At 40.8% G+C, this 26,770-nt stretch overlaps 3 protein-coding genes across 13 annotated transcripts; all 3 read right to left on the reverse strand.

Annotated features, from left to right (window-relative positions):
- Positions 1-1,089: 1,089 nt before the first annotated feature.
- Positions 1,090-14,644, reverse strand: TpnT (troponin T, skeletal muscle). Of its 10 annotated transcripts, none has more exons than XM_089080163.1 (13): positions 14,523-14,644; positions 12,209-12,254; positions 8,495-8,512; positions 5,923-5,953; positions 5,356-5,460; positions 5,174-5,270; positions 5,059-5,095; positions 4,314-4,422; positions 4,007-4,225; positions 3,515-3,607; positions 3,348-3,428; positions 2,160-2,238; positions 1,090-1,790 (listed from the first exon to the last, which is right to left on the reverse strand). In XM_089080163.1, exons 2-13 carry the CDS (start codon positions 12,232-12,234, stop codon positions 1,543-1,545), a joined length of 1,143 nt encoding a protein of 380 aa, XP_088936289.1. In that variant the 5' UTR covers positions 12,235-12,254; positions 14,523-14,644; the 3' UTR covers positions 1,090-1,542. The 10 variants fall into 10 exon arrangements, with proteins under 10 accessions (XP_088936289.1, XP_088936291.1, XP_088936290.1 ...); XM_089080165.1 differs by lacking the exon at positions 2,160-2,238 and adding an exon at positions 2,998-3,076 and having other exon boundaries at positions 14,262-14,607; XM_089080164.1 differs by having other exon boundaries at positions 14,529-14,606.
- Positions 14,645-15,902: 1,258 nt separating this feature from the next.
- On the reverse strand, positions 15,903-17,127 carry LOC105424528 (U11/U12 small nuclear ribonucleoprotein 35 kDa protein). Of its 2 annotated transcripts, none has more exons than XM_089080173.1 (4): positions 16,998-17,127; positions 16,546-16,764; positions 16,237-16,450; positions 15,903-16,146 (listed from the first exon to the last, which is right to left on the reverse strand). In XM_089080173.1, the coding sequence occupies exons 2-4, from the start codon at positions 16,648-16,650 to the stop codon at positions 16,040-16,042; spliced, it is 426 nt and encodes a 141-aa protein (XP_088936299.1). In that variant the 5' UTR covers positions 16,651-16,764; positions 16,998-17,127; the 3' UTR covers positions 15,903-16,039. The 2 variants fall into 2 exon arrangements, with proteins under 2 accessions (XP_088936299.1, XP_011633108.2); XM_011634806.3 differs by having other exon boundaries at positions 16,980-17,116.
- Positions 17,128-18,439: 1,312 nt separating this feature from the next.
- Positions 18,440-26,764, reverse strand: LOC105424529 (uncharacterized). Its single transcript, XM_089080158.1, has 9 exons — positions 26,339-26,764; positions 25,821-26,211; positions 25,125-25,728; positions 24,227-24,317; positions 22,259-22,462; positions 22,005-22,146; positions 21,591-21,790; positions 21,351-21,503; positions 18,440-20,597 (listed from the first exon to the last, which is right to left on the reverse strand). The coding sequence occupies exons 3-9, from the start codon at positions 25,156-25,158 to the stop codon at positions 19,256-19,258; spliced, it is 2,166 nt and encodes a 721-aa protein (XP_088936284.1). The 5' UTR covers positions 25,159-25,728; positions 25,821-26,211; positions 26,339-26,764; the 3' UTR covers positions 18,440-19,255.
- Positions 26,765-26,770: the final 6 nt, after the last annotated feature.

Genomic DNA, 26,770 nt, shown 5'->3' on the forward strand with positions numbered 1-26,770 from the left:
AATCGCGTCTCTCGTCCTCCCGGCCTCGTGCCACCGTGCCATTGTTCTCATCCGCGGAGCCGCTCTTGTAATTCCAATCGCGGTGGATCGTCCCGCGTCCGTTTCCCGTTTGAGCGCTCGCAGCTTCTGCGCTTTCTGCGCTTCTGTTTTCCGCAGACGAGACCGCCGTCAGACCCGAGAATCTATTTCCGATGGCGACTTTTTTTCCTGGCACCGCGCTCTGGCTCCTTTGAACGTCGCCGTTATTTCCGAGGGCCTATCCCTCGCGCTTACGCGAATCTCTCGACTAATCTCCGACAAATCTCTGGCCTTTTGTCCCGAAGAAACGACGATGATTCAAATCTCGAAAAATATAAGCTCGACGAGAGCTTTGATCTTAAAAAAATGTGAAATTCGCGTTTGCCAAATCTTATTTCTCTAAATTTCTCTCTAGAATTACCAACGATGATTTAAAATTCTCATGCAAACGTTGAAATTGGTGATGAAAAATAAGATATGTCAATTAATACGATTTATCGAATTTTAAACTCACGTTAGATGACAATACGATCCAAAAGACAATACGATCCGATATTTGATGTAATTGCCATGACCAATATATATTTGCAACGTTCGTGCACGGCGAAATCGCTTAAAAGATCTGCAATGGGATACTTAATTCGCTTTCAAAACTACCTTTTATCGAAATTGCCCGCTCGTCAAAATGTTTACTGTTATAAAATAGCCGATAAAAAGCTCCTGTATCTTGTCTCGATAATTAAGGCCGCAAATTAGTCTGCATTTCCGCATAGCCAAGAACAATATGTTAGCCTTATGATAAGACCTATCGGAAAGCATGTATGAGATAATGAACAGGAACATGTTTCGCTTCGAGTTTCAATGTCAAACATCCCTGCCGGAAGCAGAAACAGAGCGATGAAAGATCCTTGGTTTTAAAAATATGACGTAATTAAATTATTGTTTTTCTGAATAAATACTTTTGTTTACGTATTTAACGTACCTTCTTTTCTTTAACAGGGAAAAGGGATATTATAAGATAACCATAGGGCACGAGTTGAATTGAAGCTTTGAATTCCAGAGAACGACGGGTTTTTTATATGATAAATCGTTTTATTTTAATAATTTGTGTGCCTGCGTTTGTACAGTATAATAATAATAATAATAATAATAATAATAGTAATAATAGTAGAGAAGTAGTAGTAGTAGCAATAGTAACAATAGGAGTAGCAGTAGTTTAATAGATAATAGTAGTAGTGGCCGTAACAGTGACAGTAGCGATAGTAGAACAATCTACCGCGACAACAGCATCCGGTCGTTCGTCTCGTCCTCTTCAACGTTTGAATCTTTGAAGAGAAGTTTCGCCGGTTTCCGGAAGTAGGTGGAAATTCATCTCGCCACATCGTTCTACTGACCCTGGCCACCCACCACGCTCGACGCTTCGTTTGAAAAATGTTAACGAGACTGTGCAACGATCATTTTTTGAAATTTTTGAAATACGCTTTTCCTTAACATCCACGTAAACTTCTGCGAAAACCAGAAGATTTATTCCTCCTCTTCCTCCTCCTCTTCCTCCTCCTCCTCTTCCTCCTCTTCCTCTTCCTCCTCCTCCTCTTCCTCTTCCTCCTCCTCCTCCTCGACTTCCTCCTTACCCTCTTCCTCCTCCTCTTCGTCGAATTGCGGCTCCTCGAGGTCGTCGTCGACGGCAGCCTTCACGTCTTCCTCGCCCTCCGGTGACTCGGGGTCGCCAGGCTTCTTGCCCGGTCGCTCTCCGAACCATTTAGGTAACTTCGCTATTATCCACGGAAAGTGACAGATTAATTTTTCACAATCAGGAGATGAAGGTGAAATGCATTAATTACTCGGTATACTCGATTAAAATTCCACGAGGCTAAATGGTACAAATAAATGCCAGATCATTTTTGACAGATCAAATTAAAGCGGAAACATTAAAATAATTTTTACACTGATTCTCGGACAATCTTAATAATGTTAAGTCGATTATTATATTCATTAGAAGAAGATAAAATTTCCGTTGTATTTCTCCCCATAGATACGTTCGCTGTGCACACTTCGACGCTTCGAGGAGCATCGAAAGCTCTTCCAAAAAGTTCTTGATTTCGATACTGGCTCGAAGTTTCGAAAGTGGAATTTATACATACTCTTCTGGCGACCCATGAACTGCTCCTTCTGTTGGGCCCATTGTTTCTCCATGATCTCCTTCTGCTGTTCGGTCAGACCCTGAAACATCAACGGACAGAATGGCATGCTAGGGGTTATTTTCACACATCGGGTTCTATCGCCTGGGAAACCCTCTCTCTCCATACTGTTGCTTTTCCTGGGCCATCAATAAATCTCTCACCATGGCGAAGTTAGGGTCGACAGTTACAACCGAGAGAATCAACGTCACAAGGGGTCATCTACTCTCATAAGTGTATCGTCCTCCAGTCTGGATTACGATCTTCGATGCTCGCTTCTGACGCTCGAAGAATGAAGTTCTCGGATTTCGCGTGTGTGAAACGTAAGGACAAGTCAAACACCCGCCCTTAATTGTCGAGGGTGAGAATACCGAGAAACATATGGTACACTTTCGAAATGAGGTCAAGTAACGTGAACAAATTTGCAGACGTCGACAAAGTTATTAAGAGCATGATTACTTTTCGTGATTGCCACCTGCTGCCGCATCTTTCCCATGCTGAGCAGTGCGTGTGAATTAAAAAAAAAAAAAAAAAAAAAAGAGAGAGAAAATAATTATCATCTGCGTGTGAACACAAATACGGTATACCGTGCTTTACGTACACCATCGAGACAACACGACAACACAGCAATAACGTGGCCGGTAGCCATTTCGACCGTTTAGTCAACGAGAACAAGGAACAAGTACAAGAAACACGGTTCGCCCGTAAAATTTCGGGGCAATACAATCAGCAAGTCAAGCAAAAGAGGACGTGGGGGGGGGGGATGGTACAATGACAGAGAGACCATCACGGTTGAACTCACTTTTGGTGCGCTTCATAAATAGTTCTGTTTTCTGTTTCCACGTTTTCTCGTTGATCTCCGCTAAGAGCGTGTCATAACCCTGTGATTCAATCGACAATATGCTCACTAATCGCTAATCCATAGATATATATTAAGTTCATTTCTATCGTGTTCGGTAGCTTATTTGTGAAACGGAAAAGAGTGGCTACTTTTACATACGTTATGTGTCTGGCAGTGTCTTCGTATCTGGTAAGTGTACGATGTAAAAAATTCACGCTCGTGTGTTATAAAATTCTGGATTTGACCTCGTATTCTGAGAGTAGGGGACGAATGAACGTTAACGTGTTGAAAAAGTAAAAAGGTGTACTTACGCCTTCGAAAAGTTTCTTCTTATCATCGTAAGACCTAGTATCGACGCGACGTTCGTATTTCGAGGCCACTTGGATTTTCGGCTACACAAAACGAGTAATCGATTAATTTTCTCTTGTCTTTTACCTTTTCTTCTTTTTGCCGATGTGATATGATAAAAGTTACGTACGGGATATTTGCCAGTTAAAGCCTCGGGATCGAGACCCTTCTTCAAGGCTTTGTGCCTCAGTTGTTGCTTCTGACGCTCCTTCAACTCTTTAAGCTACAATGAAAGGGCAATATCGATTTATCAATATGGCTGGAAAACAAGACTTAGACTATAATTAAACTTATGTCCAAGCAACTTATTTCCCAGGGCGGAAATGGTCAACATACACTTCTTTTCTTTCTTTTTTTTCTTTTATTTTTTTTCTTTTTAGGAAATTTATATGGTATAAAATTATTATACGCATATAAATAAATCTATTTTTACGTTAATCTTCTCGTTAGAACTTTTATATTTTTATAGAATTTAAAAATATATAAAAATTCTAACACATAAGAAATCTTATCCAAAAGCAATGACAATTCAAATTTTAGAAATGTGACAAATGTAAATATTATTTAAATAATGAAAAATAATGTATATCATTTTTTTTTAAATTATATACTAAAAGCTCACATCATAATCCTGACGTTTTTGTCGTTCCTCCAAATCGTACTTTTCGGTTTCAAGTTTGACTATGGTCTCCCACAGTTCGGTAGCTTTAGCACGGAGCTTATCAATGGATAGGCCTTCAATTTCCAAGGGCTTGATGCGAATGCTGAGAGAGATCTTCTTCTCTTCCTCGAGTTGCTCTTTCGTCTTGTTACGTTCAATTTGCGCCGATGATAAATTACCCTAATTTCACATAAGAGAATTCCCAATTGAAGAAATACCAAATTGCTGACAATAGAGAAAATATGTACTTATATATTCGATTACCCACCGAAAGATTATCCTTCTTGGTGATGGTAAAATTTGGACCCTTTGCTTTGCTCTGGTCTTTCATCGCTTGCATCATAGCCTGTCGCTTCTTTTCCGATTCCTCCAGGCGCCTAAAGTACATAATGAATAAATATAAAAAAGTTACATATATGATGTGGAAACAATTTCACAACGAGAACAAAAGTTCAATTTGATACAAAAATAAAATATGAAAAAATATAAATCTTATTCTGTTTTACGTACTAATTATCAGTGCTAATTATACAATTACCAGTGATTAATTTTATTAATGTATAATAAATTTACAAAGTTAATATCAATGATATTACTAATTAAGGGCACAATAAGTTATTGATAAAATATTTATATCAGGAATATTTTTTTATGTAAGAAAAATGTCAAATTACTTACGTTGTTAAAGATGGCAAAAAAAACGTTATATAACATAAATAAATAAGCAATAGCAAAAAATGTCATACAGTTCTTTTTTTTCGATCGTTAGTGATATAAATAATTTGACATTTTTGTGATTATTTTATAATCGTTCGTGACATAAATATTCATACGAAACAAGCCTTTTCGTTGTCAAAGAAGTTTCTTTCTGTTTTTTGTTCAATTTTTTTCTGTTCAATATATTTTTTGCTTTAATAAAAAATGAAAGGAAAGAGCCGCTATACCAACAATAGAATTTTTTGTACAAATGAAGGACATTTTGTATAAACGATTTTGTATAACGAACCACTTACCTTCTCTTCTCTTCGATGTCACGTTGCTTTTTCTCCTCTGAAATATTTCAAAAAACCCATTAAATATCCAGATTCGTTTAAAGGAGAAAAGAAAGATGAGGATGAGTGCACTTACCAATTTCACGTTGGCGACGCTCTTCCTCTTCCTTCTTCTTCTGAGCCAATCTTTTCTCCTCGTCCGCGCGAGTGATCTTGCGCTTGGCTTGTTTCTCCTGTAAAAATGGTACATTAATAAAACATTAAACGAGAAGCTATGAAAAAAAGAATACAAAAATGAATACAAATGGAGATTACTACCTTTAATCTCTTCAACTCCTCCTCCTCCTTGGCTCTCTGCTTTCGCCATTCCGCTATGTATTCTTTGAGCTGTTCGTCAAGGTCGCTTCTTTTCTGTTCTTGCCTCTGAATTTTTAACGGCGGATTAGTCATAACGCATAACATTTGATTGTGTCTCCCTTAACGAGCCCAATGTATTCCCAGTGCGATTGACAAAGATGAAGTTGCTTTTCGAGTGCGGAAGATAATAATTCTCTTTTAACGGAAAGTAAGAGAAATTAAATTATGTGGGATTTTATTTCTCGGTTGGTTCTCAAGTATTATTCAATTTAACTGTCGTTTCCGAAATGTGACAGTGCACGATATTTGAAAATCTTTAGGATTGAAAATGATAAAAGATCATATTCACTAATATTTCTAATATTTCTAAAAAAAAATTTTCAAGTGCCTAAATCAATCCGAAAAATTTTCAAATATATACTTTGCTTTATCATAAAAGATTTCTTTGATTACAGAGAGATATCGTCTCGCACGGGGAGCACTTTGGGCACTCGCTCGATGTATGTTCATACAGGTACCAGCACTCACCTTCATAAACTCGATATTCTCGCCAGATTCCCTGAAGGAGGCCGGAGTGAAAACAAAAGTAACTCTCTTTAAATCACGACGGTTGAGCTCGCTCTCTGGAAGATCTCGCGAGATCCCCCAGAACTCCATACGCTATTCTCACGTCCATATCTCCACTACTTTATTACAACTCCATCCATTCTCTCCCATAGTGCATATTATTCAATGCCACTTGTCGCACGTATACACACACAGACAACACATGGACGGAACAGACAGACAGATAGTTGCACGGTCGGATAAACAGAAAGAAATAGAGCGGGACAAAGTGGGACAGAGGCAGAGGCGAGGTGTGAAAGAAAGAAAATAAAAGAGAAAGAGAGAGAGATAGGCAGAGAAAGGAAAAGAAAAAGAAAGAGGCAAATATAATAAGGCATAATAATGTGCAAGCATGTAGAAAGAAGAAACCAAAATGCGCACCGCAGCGAATCACGGGAGTAGGCATTAATAAGAGTAGCGAGGAATCCCATGATTATCTTGGGACTTGTTACTCAATCGTAAGGATCGTGAGGGATGTTCAGTGAATAATCAGAAGAGATACCGGAGACAGGGGGATAATAGCCGCGTTCAAGCGTGAGATCGAGATACGCTTTGGATGATGATAATTTTGAGCGGCGTAGGCTCGAAATTGTTTTCGAATGGATTTAGCATACATTCGCTCGATTTCTCGGGCCGAGCTGGCCTTCGATCCGTAGGAATTCATGGAGGACATGATAACTCGTGCCCCGAAAGGTACGTCGCTCGAAGAGAACGAGAAGATGCCGCAATCGCTGTCGGATTTTGGCCTCCCTTCTCCGAGCTTCATGGCACCCCCCCCCCCCCCCGTTACGATCTTTCGAGTATTGTCTTTTTTTTCCTTTTCTTTAATAATTTACATCGTGAAAGATGTCATCGGGATGGTAGAGAGAAACCGTTTACTCATGGGATCTGCGGGCGTGGGTATAGCAATTATTGCTTGCGAGTCGATCAATTATGGCGATGGCGCAAAGTCAAGTACAAATTAATATCAGGGGAGTCGGACAAAATAACGAGCCTTGAGATACAAGGACGTGTGACACATCACTTTGACGCAACTCGAACAAGACGTGATTATGTACAACTCGTTAATTCGTTAATTAATCAGAGAGACAAAAACGTAAAACACGCGAGGGTTGCGAGAGAGATAAACGTGAGGAAGATGGAGAGTCGGGGGAGGGGGAGGGGGGAGGGAGAGGAGGAGAAGAGTGGCCTCGAACACTGACAACGAGTGATTAGACATCATCGACAGGACTGAGATCCAGAGCATCGTCGTGCTCGTGTTAATTTTACAATTCGATTTTTTTTTTTTACTTCAAGTGTAAAGATGATGCGATTTCGCGAGTCTTCTCGCAAGAGGAAAATTCAACATTTACATTTAGGAATCTCGAAATTCCCGAGAGAAAATTCGCAGAGAGAAGAGTAGAATCAGGTGTGAATTTATGGAATTTTAGTTCAATAATGTAGCGAATATTAATATTCAAGCAGCGAACGTACTTTTGTCTTTACGCGGTTCGTTGCATAATTTTATTCCGACGGCATGTAGTCGATGGAGAAACCCGCGAATTCGAAGATCGAGCTTGAAGATGCAGCATATTGCCGCGGATGCTGCATTATGTATCGAACAGCCGTACGTTAATAAGATCACGTCGGCGCCGGGGCGTGGTACATTTTGAGCAGACGTCGGTCTCAGAATAAACCGCGTTACGTTATTGTGCATATATTTATGAGACGCCTGGCGGGCTCCCAAACGGCTCAAGTATCGTCGCGCGTTAGCGTTATGCAACCGCGATGGAATATTCACGAACGTTCCTCTCCCCCCGCGTTGCACCCCCCGCCGACGTTGCTCCACCTTCGGCAAATATACCCTATTATTATTCGTCGTCGCACCGCAGGCCAACGATCGCGTTATCCGTCCCGTATCTGTAAGCAAAATTCTCGCCGGCGATGTAGATAGAAATTGGCAGATCTACAACGCGCCGCGATCCGTAACACGAAACGTCGAACGCGATCTTCTGCGATCTCATTCCTGCCGCAATGAAAAAAATCTGGGGTTCCGATGGCGGCCGGTTTCACCGGCGTCAAGTCAGTTTCAATCGTAATTTCGTCAACGCTCTCAGCTTTCCGGAGAGAAACAAAAGAAAATCCATCCCGAAATTAATTTAATTACGTGATTTTATGATAAATCACGACGAAAGATCGGCAAATTGCGCGTTAGCGTGCTCTCGAAGAGAGACGTGTTACGCCTGTAAGTATCTTACCGGTGTTTCGCTCCGATTTATCGCGAATCTCGTACGTCAGTAGAAAAAAAAAACGATTTCAATTTTCTTCCGTTGAGAAAATTAAAAAGAAAAGTTACTACCTCTCTGGAGGAGATGAAGCGAAAATCGAATTTAATCGACGCCAGAAAAACCGACTCCGGGCGGATGAGGGGGGGGGGGGGGAGATGTGAGAGAGTGGCCGAAGAACAGGGAGGATATATTATTGACGTGTAAACATCTCGATATATTCAACTTACTTTTGGGACGCCCTACCCCTATAAAAAAAAGAAAGTACAGATTCATTAATAAGGTCGTGTGGCTAGTCGTCGCTTACGTAGGACTGCACAAAGCTGCACGTAAATTATAAAAAATCGGTATCGCTTGTCTCTAACTTGCGCTTTCCTTTCTTTTATTTATCTCTTTTTTGTTTTTTTCGTGCAAACTAAATCCGTACCGACCGCTCGATCGACGCGGACGATGATTGATTTGCACGAGATCTCGTCGCATCGACGCTTATTGCGAGCGAATGATCGGCTACGCATCGCTCGCTTTCAACAAAATTAAGCGGCTCGTCGTTACTTTTCTCGTCAACGGGAATCTCGTAGCGCAATTTTTTTCTTTTTTTCTTTTTTTGCCAAAACAAAACAAAGGAAAAGAACGTTTCGTTGCCCATTTGCCATAATGCGGGTAACAGAGGCTGATATTAAGGCGACAGATATAGTGACAGACAACGACGAGGACAAAGATCAGGCGTGGAGAAATAAAAGTGCGGGGTGAGAAATGTATACACTTTAGCAATCGCATTTCGGTAAACCCACGTCAAGATGCTTTTTGTGTCTCAACAACGTGTACTGTATGTCAAATGAAGTACTTAGGTACGTAAGATACGTTGTATGCGTGTACGTCGTCTATGTATGTATGTACATAGAAAAGCAGTTGCCGTGTTTATGTTTTCTTGTCTTTTATTATTTTTTTTTTTCCGTTTAATCCATCGACGCAAAACAGCGACACAAGACAGACGTTGAGAAGACAGCGAATACACCGGTGGCGGAATGTACTTTTCCAAAAGTTGAAAAAGAAAGAGAGTGAGTGAGTGAGTTGAGGCATAGGAATGGGACACGTCAAAATCAATTCTGTTTGAGACAATGTAACAGGAGAAAGAAAAACTTCACTAAAAAGCGCCTTTTGCAGGTACAAAGAAACCCAATAAATTCGGACAAAAGCGCTTTGTAGCGATATTTTTCTTCTGTGTAAAAATCCACTGTTTGACAAGAGAAGAATAGAGAAAGAGAAAGACAGGGAGAAAGAAAAAAAGAGAGAGAGAGAGAGAGAGAGAGAGAGAGAGAGAGAGAGAAGGGAGGGAGGTTGGAAAGGAAAGAGCCAGCAAGTGTATATCGCTACAAAAAAATTGTATGCAAAAATAAACGACTGCGGCGGCACAACGCGTGTGAGATGAAGAGAACAAGGTAAAAGAGAGAGTATAAAACAAAGAAATGGACGAACAATTAAAGACTACACCGACAACAATTAGACAAGACAGCGATTAGACAGCGGGGAAGAAAAAAATATGAGAAACGACACTGACGGCAGCGCGTACACCATTTATTGGCCGAAAAAAAGTGAGAAAAAGAGAAAGAAAGAGAGAGAAAGAGAGAGAGAGAGAGAGAGAGACGTTGATATTTGTCGTGTGCAAAACTTACTCGGTCTTCTTCTCCGGCTGCCTTCGATTTTGACATTTTTTGTATCGTACCGCGCGGGGGTTGATTAGCCGATCGATCGATGACGAGTGATGGTTGGTTTGATTGATTGGTTGATTGGTTGGTTGGTTGGTTGATTGGTTGGTTGGTTGGTTGGTTGGTTTTGTGTGTTGTATGTGGAGATACACACAGACAGAGAGAGAGAGAGAAAGAGAGAGAGAAACAGGGAGTGAATAAATGAAAAAAAAAAAGAAGAAGACGGAGTTCATAAATCATAATCGGAGAAATAAATCTGGCGTGTTGCGCGGGCGCAAACGAGACTTCGGAAAACGATTATTCTTCATCTACGCTCTTTTCGTTATTGATTCCTCTGTGCTCTCGTTAAATCGCATTCGTTTAATCCGACTCGATGTTTTAGTTTTCCGAAAAAATCACTGACCGACGATTCTAATGACGTTTCCGAGAAAGAGAGAAGAAAAGAGCTCTGTTTTTCGGATCTCTACAATTTTTTTTCTACAAGAAAATCTCATGTGTAAATGAAAAAACGTCAAATTGTACAAAAAGACGTTCTTATTTTCGTAAAAAAAAAAGAATAATAATTCGAGTTAGCTAATTAAAAAATTTTTTTTTTCGACTAAAATTCGGAATGTTAGAAAAGAATTTGTATCTTCGTGAAACATGTCGAAAAATCCACGGCTTTAATTGTGAGAGCGAAACGAAGATTTTCATCGCGACGCGTCTTCGCAGTAGCTCGTTACAAGCCTCCGAAACTTACTTCCTGAAATGAAAAAATGAAACAAGTCGAACGTTAGAAAGACATCAGGGAGCATCATCGGGAAACATTTAACGAAAATGGACACTTACACTTCCTCGACTTCCTCCTCGCTGCTGTAAAAGAGAAAACGGAAAAAGTCCAGTTTAATCGGGGCGGAAACAGTGAGGGCGATCGGGGCATTTACGTATAAAAACAAACAAACGGGGGGGGGTGGAGTCCAGAGGGTAGTTGCTTTTAAAAGTTAGGGGCTCGGGGGATTTCTTTTAGGATTCACTAAAAGCTCTCGCTTCTTTTTCTTTCAATCAGATTAGTTTCTGACATATATATATGTGTGTGTGTGTGTATGTGTGTGTGTGTGTGTGTGTGTGTGTGTGTGTGTGTGTGTGTGTGTGTGTGTCATTACGTGAGCTTTAAATTTGTCAAATTTTACAAATTGTACAAATTTTACAAATTTTACAATAAATTTGTGTTTCTGATTGTGTTGCGATAAGTGTAAATAATTGAATTTAAATTTTATATTTCTATTTACTAGGTAGACTTGTAGAGTTATATATTCATCTTTCCTTTATTCAAAAGCGAATTTTTTTACAATATTAAATTAAGATATTTCATGATAACAGACAATTGAATAATTTACTATCAATCAAATAATTTAACGAGCAAATACACGTACTTTTATGCGAGAAATTTCTTCTACTCTTCCAGAAAGTTTCAAGTAAGTAAAGGCACATGAAAGAAAGTATAAATAATTAAGTGTGTAAAAATAGCATCGAGTAACAGTTAAGAGTGTTGACTGAAGTATTTGAGTTGGTTGAGAGTTGGTGAAGTATCTCGGCTGGTTCGAGAGTTTACGGGGAGCTTATTAAGGGGGTCGTGCGTGGGTGCGATCGGGACGTGACGCACGCAGGGGCGGGCATCGAGACGGCAAAGTTAGACAAGTTTGTAGAACATTAGAAACACGACGAGGCCACCACAGATCATGGCCGCTGTTTCAATCTTACGTGGACGAGATTTACTTCGTTCCCGTACTTCGTTCGTGTACTTCGGGTACTTGGTTCGTGCGTAAAGCTCAGCGAGCGTGTCACGATCCTGCCTACCGTTCGGCATCGGCAGAGATCTGATTTCTCGAATCTGTAAATCACTGGCGCATACCCCGGCACTTTTCGCTCGCGTTTTTCGATCTACTCGTCTCGGAGAGCAGCGATATCAGCGTGGAACATATTTCGCAGGCTTATTTTGAAAATTATGCAAATCTGTTCTCCAAGAAAAGAAAAAAGAAAGAAAAAAAAAAAGAGGCAAAGTTGTTTGTTTCTTTACTACGTTTGTTCGAGGGGTAAGTGAAATTCATTGCATCGCCCGTCGGGATTCATGGCGTTCTAAAATTGAAATTGCATCAGTTTCAAAATAAGTGATGAGATTTGAGAACCGCGAGGGCGAACGATGCGGATGATGAATACGCACGATCGGCTTGCGAGAGTAATGATCAGTGAGCTACTTACGAGTATTGTTCCTCGTCGTCCGACATGTTGGCGGCTACTTAAAGCGCTGCAACACAAAAAACGAAACGTTGATTACCGAGTATGATGCAGGGTCGAAGGAGAGATTATTTTTTTATAACTGGTGCAGCGATTAGAGACGAACGGCGTGTTTTTACGTTAGGTAGTGAGATCACACTGTACGATAAAAATCGCGACACATCGCGAATCTCTCTGAAGAAAAAAATTGCGCAATTCGAATTATATCGTAACACTTCTCTCTAACGTCCTCGTATAAAAACATAGGAGAACGATAATCACATCGCGCTCTTTCGCAACTCAAAATTACGGATATATCTCGGTCTACCGGGGTTCCGCTCCTATGACGAACACGTCACGATTCCGGATTCCGTGATAAACGATCTCGATCGAATCACTTGTCAATCACAGCGCGATAAATTCGGGAGAGAAAAGCCGAGCGAGATTCAAGGAGGGATGAAAAATCGGTAACCAGTCGCACAATTTCCGGCGCGGAAGAAGAAGAAGAAGAAGTCGAAAAGGCCAGGCGAGAGGAAGCGGCAAAGGAGATGGACACGAGGGCACCCGGAGAAGGGTACGAGGGGCGCGATGTACAAAAATGCTCGCGGCTTGGCCGGACCTTGCGTGGAAAAGGGGTGTCCCGGAGGAAAGCCGAAGCTGAATGGGCTGGACGATGCGCACCGACGTTCCCGAGGTAATCCGATACTTCGAGGCGAGAAAGAGAAAATGCCAGTTTGCTAACCCTGGCCGCAAGCTCCGGCGTTCGCGCACAAGCTCTATAAGGAGCCCGTCCCCTTCTCTATCACGTTGCTCTAATTTTAGAGCTTTACAACACGCTCGTTTCCTTCGTCTCTCCTTTCCGTGCCGTTTCTCCCGTACCCTCGCGGCACGCGTTTCCCTCGCGGATCTTTACGGGGAACGTCGAAACATTCGCGACGTTCGTAACACTAGACGACGATCGGAAGCCGAAATATCTTGGACGTATCGCGAACACGCCCTCGAATCTTCACGATGATTCCTACGTCACGAATTCCTGCGAATTGCCAATTGTACAGTTATTTGTCGCGAAAATTTACTCGCCGCCGAAAGAGATCAAGATGCGAGGCTGTTAGTGTTCGCGACTATCACGAAATGGCATTTATCTTTTATCTTTAGACATTTTGCAAATTTGGCTTTATGAGATTCCGTTGTACCTTTCTCGTCTACAGGATTTTCACTCGGTAGCACGGTCGCGCGAGATATATGATATAACAAAAGAAGATATGTAAGAAAAAAAATAATATAAAGAAGGTAGGTACAAGGGAGGTACGCGAAAGATATGAAAATAAAGAAGAGTCTCTTTCTCTGGAACAGGCGAGAAGCCCGCGAATAAAGTTCACGGGAATCATTTATCCACGTCGTGAAAAATACCGAGTAAAGTAACAAAAGCACCGCGCTATCTTACATCAATCAACTTTTGCACGTAATCGTTCACTTGCACGTGTGTCGCGCGCACCGAAGGTAAAAAATTTTCCACCAACGCGCGTCGACTCTTTCCACGCGGACGAGTAGATGAAATCGAGCTACGAGCAGACACGGCAGCTAACGCATCCACGAGATCTTCACTGGTCCCAAGTCCCCGCGCGATCGGTAGAAAAATAGCGCTCACTTTTCGCTTCGGAAACTGTCTGTAAAAGAATATAATTTCACGTGGCCTATTGATCCTCCTCGGAAGATTGATCGCGTTCCCCGCGTTGGAACTTTGTTTAATCGTCTCTCTTGCGCTGCAACCGCAACTTCTCCAACAATAAATATGGCTGAAGGCCGGAGGTAGCCTCGAGTTAATTACTTGGTATCGTACTTTGTCTCTTTCACATTCACGGCGGTCGCACTGCGGAAAGGACGTGGACAAATCGTCGCGAATGTTCTCGGGGAACTCGGGGAGTTAATGAGAGAAGGTGGCGAGGGATTGCGCCCTCAACGAGAGATATGAGAAAGAAGAAGGAGGAAGATAAAAAAAGAAAGAACTGCACAGAGTGAAAAAAATTGTTGAACTTACACTCGGGGTTGCGGTGTCAATGCGTGTAGACGAATGCGTGCGTGCTCACGCGCGCGCGTATGTGTGTGTGTGTGTGTGTGTGTGTGTGTGTGTGTGTGTGTGTGTGTGTGTGTGTGTGTATGCGCGCGTGTGGACAGTGGTCTTCACGGAGGGTTGCCCAGCCGGGTGAAACCGCGAGGGCGAAGAGATGGACGCGGGGGCCGCGCACTCCGCGTGAGGATCAAGAGAGAGAAAGAGGAAGAGAGAAAGAAAGACACGCACACGCACAGGAGGAGCTTGTCCCGGTGGAATGTGCAGTCCGCGACAGCCTGAGCCGCTCTGAGGTCCGCGAAGTCGTCGCGGACCGGACATCAACAGGGCTCCGGGCGTCGTGCCCGCTCCGCTTTCGGGCCTCTCATTTCTTCCCTCTCTTTCTCTCTCTCTTTTTTTCCCTATTAATAGAACGGTGATCCGCGTACGCGGGCCACCGGGAGCGATACGATCCTGGTTGATACTATTTTCGTATCTTTCGCCGACGAGTCGCACGCCGCCGCTTCCACTCTCCTCGTGCGCCGACGACTCCGGCTCTCTTCCGCCGGACGGATTACTCCAAAAGTAGGCCTGTTACGATGTCACGCCCCCACCTTCTGGTTGACAATGGTGAACCGGCTGGTCCGCGATACCCGATGAAATCGCCTATGATTACACAGCTGGCAACTTGATCTTTAAAGTTGTAGAATATGACGATATACAGGAAATTAGGGATTTTCATCTTTCACATTTATATGTATTATAGTAATTATGCAAATTGCATGCGATTATGATATGATTGATGTGTTCGTTTTAATTTTTCAAATTAATATAAAGATCTCTATAGTTGATTTAATTTCTAATCTTATAAAAAAATATCCTTTTGCGAGTATCTTTTTCAGCATATTTATTTAAGATTTCAACTAAATCAAATTAACTTTCATTATAATCACATTGATTGATTCTATATTGAAAAAGATGAAAATTTTTAAGTATTGTATTTGATTTCGTTAGCATAGATAACTTTCAACAGACGTTAAAATGTATCAGTTACTTCATTGCTCTTTGTGAGGCATATTCATCACAAAAAAAAGAATGCGAAAACATTTCGCTAGGAAAAATAAGGACAGGATCCTGTTTTGAGCGACAAAATAGGAGCCACGATAAGCAAACATGGACTGGAATTTGGATGAAAGATGCGGACAAGTTGTCTAAATTGTAAAAAGAAAGAGGTTGCCTTTATCAGCCTTTATCAATGTTGCTGCTATCGTTACTGTTGAAAGCTTCAGCTCGAATCGCGAGGTGTCTCCTTATATGGAGGGAGACGAATGTGAGAGACCGCGATGATGTGGTATAAAGTTCCCGCAAATGCGAATACGATTCTGCAGTGTGTCGCTCCGAAATCACTTCTCGAAAATTTAATGCAAAACCGTCCATAGGAAATGGAACACGATGCGTTTGTGTGATTCATCAGAGCTTGTGCGTGTTATGTCAAACATTTTTTTTATAGTGAGTATATTTTTTTTATAGTGAGCTTATCTACATATTTGCGGTTGAAACAGAGCAACAGCAGTGCGGTAAAAAGTAAATGCTACTAAAAATTTCTAAAAATAACCGAATGATAAAAATCTATTTTTTATATTCTGTATATCGCTTTATTAATGTATTGAAATAATAAATAAAAAGATAGGAATGAAAAATAGAGAGAGAGTACATAGAAAGAGAGTACATAGAAAATAACATAGTACAAAAATTAAGGTAGAGATTATTTATCTTCTCGATTTTAAAATATTAGATACAATCGGTCGTTTGAATGGCCTATCCTTTCCTCCAAATCTCAATTGTCCCGATTCTTTTTTACCACCAAAACCACCTCCTATAAAAGATCAATTATATACAAAATCTTTGATATATATCTACTATGATTACAGACATTATCTTTGATATATTGATATTGATTATATACCAAGTCTCCTTGGCTTCCATCCTTTCAAAGTACGACTGCATTCGTGATCAATAAATATTTTTTGTCCTTGTAACGTAGCATCGACGGTTCGTCTCATTACCCTTCTAACTTCCTCTTCGCTCTTCATTTCCACAAAGCCATATCCTTGAGAGAGTCCAGTCACTACATCTACTATCACTTTTGCCGAAATGACATCTCCATACTTGTCAAAAAACTAAATAACAATGATTTAAAGTTTAGAAATAGTTTATAACAAAATATGTAATATATAAAATTGTTAAATATATTATTTTACAAAGTTAACATTACCTCTTTTAGATCATGTTTGGTGATCTTAGGCCCAAGCCTAGCTACAAATATAGTTCTTTCTGGTTTAGATTCCAGATTATGTGGTGGCTCATAATGTTTCAACATTGCTCTACTAATTGCTTTGTCGTGAGGTTGCGTGTCTGTTCCATCGATACTACCAGCTTTTAAGGGATCGTATTCTCTGGCATAAGGACTCCAATTTTGCCGTACGTCTTCGTCCTAAATCGTAATCAATCATATTGTGTTTATTTAAAACATATCATAAATTATTTTCACTCAATATTAATTTAAGAATTATATATTATTATTAAATAACATTTAGAATGCAAAATTATTGTATAACCTAAAAATCTTATTCTTGTGCAGTATAATAATATCAACTGGTATTTAATCTGTCAATTTAGTCTCATTAATAAAAAAACAAAAATACTTACCATATTAAATGTACTTACGAGATCGAAAACGCATTTAAATATTTAATAAATAAACGTTTTGTAAACGAAATGTAAACAAAGTGAATTTAAAACGTCGACTCTATCCATAAAGATCGAACTACGTAGCCATGTCTATGAATTTGCCCAGAGTAGATAACATAGTTTCGGTTCTGTTCCGTGCTGCATTTGCAAAATATAAACATGTATTCGTAAATATTAATTAATTTAATAGACAAAAAGTAATTTTTAATAAGTTATTTTACTATTTTGCTTTAAAATTATAAATAGAATTGTATAATAATTTCAGCTAACAAATATTTTCAATTATATCACACGCTATTAATTAATTTATCAAATAGATGCATTATAAATATATAATTCATTTGTCGTGATCACAATAATACTTTAAATCATGCAAATGAGACGAATGAGATAAACTCGAATCGTAGATAAATCGAGAGGAGCAAACGGGCATAGCTAAATATATGTACAGGGTGATTCACTCTATTCGAACAGATCGTACTCACCTTCACGATAGGAAGAAAAGAGTTATGGGAAGTTTAAATTACTTAAGAAATAAATTACGTAAGAAGAATTTAGATATTGTGATTTCATTTTTCTTTCCAAGTTTTTTCTTAGTCGAGATACGATTCATTCACGTATGACTTCTACATAAGCAAATTCGTTCATTTCTGTGATTGAAAAATTCATTCAAAAGTAAAACACATGTATATATAATGTAGTATTTTTTCAGAAAATATATATATATATATATATACAGTATACATATAATATGTACATATAATATATAATTGTGAATATGACATATCAAACGAATTCAAATTGAATCCATGTAAAGCAGCCTGCGGGAAAGATACATGCTCGCATAATTGCAATTTGTCGATGCTGACGAATTATCCGCCTAATTGCGCACAATATTCAAATGGGTTTCGTATGGTAATCATTATTCCGCGCAACAATGGGGAAACGTTATTTTTCGCAGCCGAGTGATCACATCGGAATTGCAAGCCAATCGTTCCGTTTCAATAAACATTATATCCGTTCTCTTTTACTCGTTTGTCACGAATCCTATAACTAGAATTCAACGTGCGCGTTGAACGAATGGTGCAAAATAATGCAAGATGTATATACCGGAAGTATACCGGACGTCACGGTCATCAAGTCTGAATGACGTCGTTACAATGATCGATACTAGATCAAGTCGAAGTCTAAACGCGCGCCCATTCGCTTTAATGCCAAGATTGTATTAACGGCCTTAACCCATCGCTTCTTAATGACATAGCGTTTCAATCGATGCTTCTGTATCGGATTCTCCAGAGCGGCTTCCAGCCAACGATGTTCTATGAGCTTTCCCGCAGACGGTCTTTTCCTACAGCAAGAAAATCAATCAGTTCTCTAATCTACTCGTGGAGAATAATACGGGTCAAATAAGCGGAAACTTTCCTCTACAGTATTACGATTTATATTAAATGTCAAATATGAACAGGCTATTTAACAAGAAACATGTGTGCGTGGATGTGTACACTTCGGCTCTCTTGCAACTTTCGTGGTAATGTGTAACTTAGTAAAAAATTGAAACTTAGTTTATATTACATCTCTTGTAATTAATATTATAATACACTACTTGATATATTTATAATATAATAATACATTATTCAAATTATTAATAAATAATAGTTTATATTAAATATAAGAGTTCTTCTGGAAAATTGTTGTTTGTAGGGAAAGAATTTTTTTAAACTTAGAATAATTACGCTACTTTTGTTATTAAAAGCGTCTTGATAGATTTATTAGTTTGCGAGGGATCAAGTTGAATCGTTCGATAGATATTTTGATAAAGATTAGTTCTAATGATGCGTATAAAAATATTTATTTGATTGAGGGTGTGCCGATGGTGCTACAGCAGAAGCTCTCGAGAATTTTGCTTGGAAATTACGAGACATAAAACCATAAATTTAAAACTCGACTTTATCAGCAATTCATAAACTTTTCAGTCGCTCATCTCGCAGTTCTTCATTTATGTAAAGTCATCTGTATTATTCATATTTAACTTTCCGTGTAGCGTAGAAGTATTCATCAGAGTTATATCTGTTTCGAATTTAATTTTTTAACGCTGAGCCGCTCGGGCGTCGCTTGGAAAAGAAAAATTTTTACGGATCAAAGGAAGAAAGAAAGATTGTCACGTATTTTCCTAATCCGCCCACGACCGATCCAGGAATCATTCCCCGCATGTACGGACTGGACGTCCGTATTGTTCAACGATATATCGATGGCGATGTGGACGACGCGACGTCGGGAGACTTCGCTTCCTGCTGCTTCGACTGGAAGTACTCCGCCAATGAGTTCATCGTCCTCCTAGCGATCACGTCGGCCGCGCACCAGTCCAAGCTCACGGACTTTCTGCTGGCGCCGATGCCACTGCCGCTGCCGCCGCCGCCGCCGCCACCGCTGACGCAGGACGTCGTGGTGGCCTCTTCCCATTCGCCCAGCAGATGTAACAGCAGGTCCTTGGTGCTACCTGGCTCGTCCAGATTCAGATTCTTGTGCAGGTCCCGCAGGTTCGATATCCGCGGCACATCCCTGCTAGTCTCACCGAAGGATCGTTTCACCCGCGACTGGCGCCACGGAGGCGTCAAGTCCATTTCCCTGTCCTCCTTGTTGGCGAACGATCTCTTGCTGATTCTTTCCCCGTTGAACTTCTCCTCGGCGATTGTCGATCGTTCGAGGGAGTACTTTCGCGAATCCCTACGTCTCTCGGACGTGTCGCCGTCGCCGATGCTCGTTCGCCTCAGGGCCACCGAATTACCGAGATTAGTGTCGAGGTTGTACCTATCGAAACTACGGCTACTATGAAAGGTCGTCCCGTTGAGTTTTCGCTGCCGTGTGATGCTGGACAGTTTTTCCGTGATTTCGTTAGTCTCTTTATCGACGTGAGACGCAGACACTTTAACGTTGCTCTTCGAGTAGATATCGCAATTATTTCTGACATCGCCGGGTCTCTTCGCGGAACTTCGCTGCGCTTCTGTGCCGCCGCTGTCTCCATCATTCATTCGCGACCCCATGGCGATCGAGCGTAGGTGCTCGGACAACTTAATGATCTCTTCAGCCAAGGCAATCTGACTGGCAGGATCGCGACGATTTCGCAATGCCGTACCTTCGGAGGCTCTCCTTTCCAAGGATAAGCTGAGACTTGGCACGGACAAAAGATAACTGGAATTATCTTTCGCGGTAGAGTCCATCACCCTCTCTGATTGCGTGCTACTGCTACGAAGACTGTCACAAGGAGAGGGACTGTGACCCCTCAGAGACATGGACTCGTTGCGATCGCGAAGCGGATTCCTTGGTAACGCGTGATACGAGTCGATGATGTACGGACTGTCCGGATGTTCCCGCCAACGCTCGACGAACAGTCTGAGATTGTCCTTGGTCACGTCCAGTTCCTCTCTATCATCGACGACGCTTATGACAGGACGATTCTCGAAGAAGGCCGTCCTTTTGGCCGCCGCCAATTCCGCGACTTCCTTCTCGCTTCTGGTCTTGCTCGTTTTTCGGGCCAACCAGCGATGCTCCCGACATTGCGCCGCCGTCATTCGCTTTCTGAAAGATTCGAAAGGCTCGTCGTGAGGAGGGTCGTGCTCTAGGGTCCCAGGCTTGATAGTGCGTTTCCCTTGTCGCATGGAGAACACGCGTGATTCCGCGGTCCGAGGGCGAAATAGTTAGGAAATATGAACAGGTGAAGAACACGACGACAACGCGAGCTCGAATATCGTACAAATGTGTGCGTGTGTTGCTTATGTGTCCGAAAGCAAGATTCTCGATGACAAATTATCCGACGGGGCTTTATACATGTACCGATGTTGTTGGCTTGACATTTGGACGCTCTCGAGATAACGAAGTCGTTTCTTGAATGTAACGGTAGTAAAATGAGTAGTTGCTACACGACATCGGGGCAACGTACATTTTACAAAAGTTAACACAAAAATTGATTTTCATGCGCTTAATCACAAGATGGAACCGCATATTTTCTCATCGGCAGCCTGTCAAACGTATCGATATTAATACATTAAAGTCGAACGTTGTAGATTAAGATGACAATGGAGGATAGCCTAGCCGCATATGATGAACGCAGGTCACTTGTGAGCCATACACACACCTTTACAACGAGTGAAATTTGATCAGCGTGCCAAGAGGAATTTGTTAATAACAACAGACACATGGAACATAAAAATACAAGAATACTAAAGAAAAGCAGGAAACCAAAAAGACGAAAGGAGCAAGGAGGCAAAGAGAAATATACACGAAACAATACATATACGTTACATGTGTATCCACGACAGAAATAGTACTTACTCCTTGTCTTTCACCAGAAGACATCTTATGAAATCTTTCGCGTCTTCCGAGATCTCCGCGAAGGCCTCGTGATCGAAATCGTATTTTGCGATAGTAACATTCGCCATTGTCTCTATATCCGTATCGCCCATGAACGGTGACAGACCGGACAATCTACAATAGTCAATTACATGGGGAATTTCAATTACGAGGCGTATCCTCCGGAAAGCATGTCTGTAGATATGCGGGAGCGTAACTTACAATACATAGCAAATAACACCTATGCTCCATATATCAGTACCGAATCCAATTTGATCGAAGTTTACAACTTCCGGGGCAACGAACTCGGGCGTACCGAACAACACTTGCAGCTTCTTACTCGGATCGTATTCTCTCGCCAGACCAAAATCAATGATCTTAATTCTATTACCTTCCTTCGTCAGGCAGAGAATATTCTCAGGCTATACATGACACAGACATATGTAAGTTTTAAATAGCTATACAAATAATTATTATATAAATAAAACGAAAAAAAAAAGAAATACGTCTATATATAATTATAAAATAAATATCATAAAATAATGACAGAAAGAAAATAGAAATATTTGCAAAGCGAATGATCGTTAAAGTAGCTAAATACTTCGTGCGCATCAACAATGAGACTCGACGACTCACTTTTAAATCGAGATGCAAGATCTTCTGACCATGCATAAATTCTATGCCCTCGCAAATTTGCCGCATGAAAACAGCGCAGCTGCGTTCCGTCAGCACGAAATCATCGTCTATCACTCTCTCAAAAAGCTCGCCGCCGTCGATCCTTAAATGATGGAAATTTAACTGTAATCCCGCAATGTGCGCCTTTCTTGCTTTTATATTTTTATAATTTTATGCTCCCTATGTCGCTGCCTCGCCCGCGAGAAAAAACGTACAATTCTAAAATGACATATATCTGTTTTCCCGCGTCAATTGCGTCATACAGCTGAATCAACCGTGGATGCTGTAAGCGTCGCATGATGTCGACTTCTCTTTGCACGGTGCGTCTGTCCTCCTTCTTCATGACGTTCACCACTTTCGCGGCGAGCATCAAGCCGCTCGCCTTCTCCTTGCATCGATAAACAATTCCAAATTTTCCCCTGGAACAAACGGAGAAATTGAAGCTCAGCCGAAGGCGACCAGATCTCTTTTTATTCTATTTCGTAAAGATATAAGTTGAATTTACAGAATAAAAGTCGACTGTGCATGAATAAAAAATTGTGAAAATTGAATTAAATTTTCATTGACCAGAGTGCAGTTTTGTATATAAAATCGCCCCACGATCCTTGGAACGCAGAGTTCTTGAGTAACAACAAGTTACGCGTAAAAAGTAATAAACATTGGAAGATCTGCCAAAACTATACATCCGCAACATATCCCTGGCATGGTAGAATACAACATACTTGTCACGAGTCCAAGCCAGTGAATCGTTGAGTCAGCGTATTTTAATTAACGGATGTCGGGCGCAATTAACACACTTATTAATTAAATTCTATTATTACACATTAATTATTGACACATTTCTACCCAAGAAAGCAAAAAACATCAATTAAAAGCTACTGTTTCTTTAAAGAAGGATGCTTGAATTTGAATCTTCTAGAGTAGTCCTCCAAGATTTCCCTTCAAAAGATTATCCCTTTATCCCTGCTATTGTTATTAATTTTGCATTTAATTTTTGAGCGACGCCGATGTCCCGAAAGAAGCAAAACGAGAAATCCCGTGAAATCCAATTTCACGGAAAGAAGTGAAATTTTTCTCAGTTTATTTTCGCTCACGGGGCGCGGTTTATATTCCTCCGCGGGTTCGCCCACGCGATTTCGAAATCGTGAGCGTGGGGCAAGCGCTTCCATTGTCAAATCGCATTCCGGCATTGGCGTGTCGGGCGAGTTCACCGCCGGTGTCAAGAGCACCGGCACGCCCAAACGTACGCTCGGAACGCCGTTTTGATGTGCGTACCGCTTCGCTGGGTCGAGAGACACGGATACTTATTTATAGACGTATCGTGGAATCCTCTCTTGATCGCCGGGAACGAGACCACGCGTGGTCTCGCCTTATCAGCTCGCGCCGCATTCCATGCACCTGACAGCGGCAGAGCACGTTCTTGTAATCCTGTCACCGCCATATGATTTCATGGAAACGGGCCAAGTGCTCTAATATCGGTTGTTTAGAGGATATTAGAGCACGCTCGACACTTGAGTTTCAAATGCAGACTTCGTCGAGAAGATATTTGTCGCCGGATATTTGTATATTTGGACCATCAGAAGTTGACGATCAGAATGAATAATTCTTTGATCCAACGTAAAGAGAGCAAGAAGAGGTCTGAGCGCATTTATCATTCCATGCTCTGTACATGGAAGGAACAATTTCGCTGAAGAACCAAAAGATTCAGTTAGATATAAATCTGAAAAATAATTTCGTTAAGCCATTAAAATTACTATATAGGACAAGTATGAATTCACGTTGCACAATTTTTTATATTCTAGCAACCAATTTGCTACATAATTATTTTGATGGTTCAGCAAAATAATTATTCTTCAAATCTGTATTTGACTAAATTTTTAGATCCTTCAACAGAACTGTTCTTTTCATGTATCTTTTACGATAGAAAAAGCGTGCATCGCAGAACGTGCTGTGATCGCATATCGGAAAAGTATTATAAAGGACCATTAATAATCGACTGCACCGATCTAATCTTCATTTTCGCGCATTAACTTCCAGGAAGTTCTCTTTTGATTGAGCCATGACGTTAAATGCCTGATTGCGTCGAGATTAATACACATCGATCGCGCGTGATCGACACGCCGTTGGCACGATGCACCGGCACCTATATGCGCATCCGCTGATCGACGGATTTAATCACTCACCGTCCGAGCTCCGATTGGATGTCATAATCGTCCTTGAACTCGACACCTCGGCGTATCGTCACATCTCTGTAGGGGAAACTGGGCTCGATCTCTGAAAACAGGCGTGCGCGATGAGGGTGAGAGGGACGGAATGCGCGAGGACGAGTAGGTGTTTGGCATTTGATTTTCATCGCCGTAAATCTCGTAGACGGGAGAAGAGCAGAAGAGAGCTTTGGGAATCGCGTGTCGCGTCTCAATGCCGCACGCGTTTCTCTTCGAGAGTTTTGGCGCCAACTCCTCGTCAAGACCTCGCGAATCCGTCGGCTACTTAGTATTCTTATTCTCCTCCCGTTGACGAGTTTCTCTTAATTTATTAGTTTTACTTCCTAGTAACATCTCTATTCTTTCTCCTAATCCTTATTTTTTTATTATTATATATATATATATATATATATATATATATATATATATATATATATATTACTTCTTTATAATTTTTTTTTTTATCAATTTACCTTTATTTATGATATGTTGATATTTTCGTTTTTGAAATCCTCACTTTTGATTTCACACGAGAGGTGGAAGTATATTTTTAAATTTTTAATTCCAAATTCTAACGCTACGAATACAGGAAGAATATTTATTCGAAGCAGAGTAATCGCGAGAGATTTATCTCTTCATATCACCCGAATTTGTAGGAATTGCAATTTTGATTGATTGCAATTAATTTAATTCCGAAGATTAGATCGACTTATTGAACAACAATGATTATCTTTCCCGAAAATCTAGCATCGAGTTGCACCTATGCGCTGACAGGCACGCACGTTTCGCGTTTGCCGCGTTTCTCGATCGAAACATGCCCTCCCATTCCCTTGGCTGTTTTCCCAATTAAACTCATTTTTTTATCCATCTCTCTTACCTCCCACTGGGTCCGACTCGTCCACGCGAATCATGTTCCTCGAGCGATCTCACGACGAATCGGCCGTCGTCGTCGCCGCCGCCGAAGCTCTCTCGTCTCTTCGAGGAAGCAAAAAGATCTTTCTTCGCGATTTTTTTTCCTCTCTCTCTTACCCCTTTTCTTAAAGGGTGCGAGAATAAGACCGCAGATAGCAAGGGGGTTTCGCGCGGATTTCACACTCGCGCGCGCGATCCCTCGATGGATCTGCCACAAGCTACGGGCGATTATGAACTATTTTACGGCGGCTGTTTCGTGTCGCGCGGGCCGAGACGGTGGTCTCTTCTTCTTCCCCGGCTCGGACGAATTTAGATTTTCGGCGGACGCCGCGAATTCTGCTGGTCGATCACGTGGCCCGTAGCCCCAATGATCTCCAAGTGGGGATAAAATAGCTCTCTTTGCCATCTCTCTCTCTCTTTCTCTCTTTCCCATATCCGTTCTCCTCTTTATCTTCTCCCTTCACAGATGCTCCATGATTCCTAGCCCCAGCTATTGAGGCGTGAAACTCAGGACAAATTGCCCAATTGACATCACGATTATCGTTGTAATGAAGAATTGCAAGTAGTATCTGGAAAGAGAAAAAAAAATATTGGATATACAGCTTAGAAATCGATTTCCGAAATTCAAATTCTGTCTGAAATAATTTTGTTTAGGACATGCCTGAAATAAATCTCCAGATTTATCATTAATCTTATTATCATTAATCTTTATCACGATATTACATATTTGGTCTTCTTGTATTTCTTATATCTCTATCTTGCATCAGTGATGAATGCAGTGTTTTGATCAGTAAAAGTATTAACATCTTCTTTGAACAGTCGGCCTATCTATTTTCTTCCCAACCTGGTGATGATGAAACTTATATTCTAAATTTCATTCATTAGGGACTACGTCATTCTGCAAATTCTATCCTTCAGATATATAGGATGTTTTATCTTTTAATTTCAAGGACATACTGTATGAGATAAAATAAGAAAAATAAGTTTTTCCCCTCTTTCTCTTTTTCCCTTCTTCTTCTTCTTCTTTTCTCTGAGTACGCAACGAAGATGACCTATTAAAAATTACAACAGAAAAAAATTGATATATTTTTATAAACTTTGCTTTAGATGATAATCAGTTATAAAAGCTATACATAAGAAAAACTTTGTGGTGCAATCTAGTTGATCTAGTGTACAAACCTCTTGGTCTCGTATAAATGGGAAAAAATGCTTCTTCTTCTTCTTATTCCTATTCTTGGCCGAAGCTGCCTTACGGCGCCAATGCAGGCCACGATTCAATTCGAAAAATGTATGAGCAGAATCAAAAAAGCGTGATGACGCAATACCAAAAAATTTTTGTGGAGACAAAGAACGTCCGAACCACTCAACGAGAAGGACTTAGCGAAAAAAATGCCTTTGCAAAATATATCAATGGATCCATGGGGTATATACGTAATTGACTCAATTACAGTCACGACCTTCGGCGACCTAAATTCCGACAAGCACACGTATCGCTGTACGATGCCATCTAACGTACATGTATACACATTTGTTCACACATGCACAAATTTTCACATGCATAAACTTTTTGTATTATATTAAATGTCTAAGTTTAATTCTAAGAATTCAATG

The sequence above is a fragment of the Pogonomyrmex barbatus genome, unplaced genomic scaffold (genome assembly GCF_055798465.1).
Source record: "Pogonomyrmex barbatus isolate J1 unplaced genomic scaffold, ASM5579846v1 scaffold3, whole genome shotgun sequence".
In the NCBI taxonomy this organism is placed as follows: domain Eukaryota; kingdom Metazoa; phylum Arthropoda; class Insecta; order Hymenoptera; family Formicidae; genus Pogonomyrmex; species Pogonomyrmex barbatus.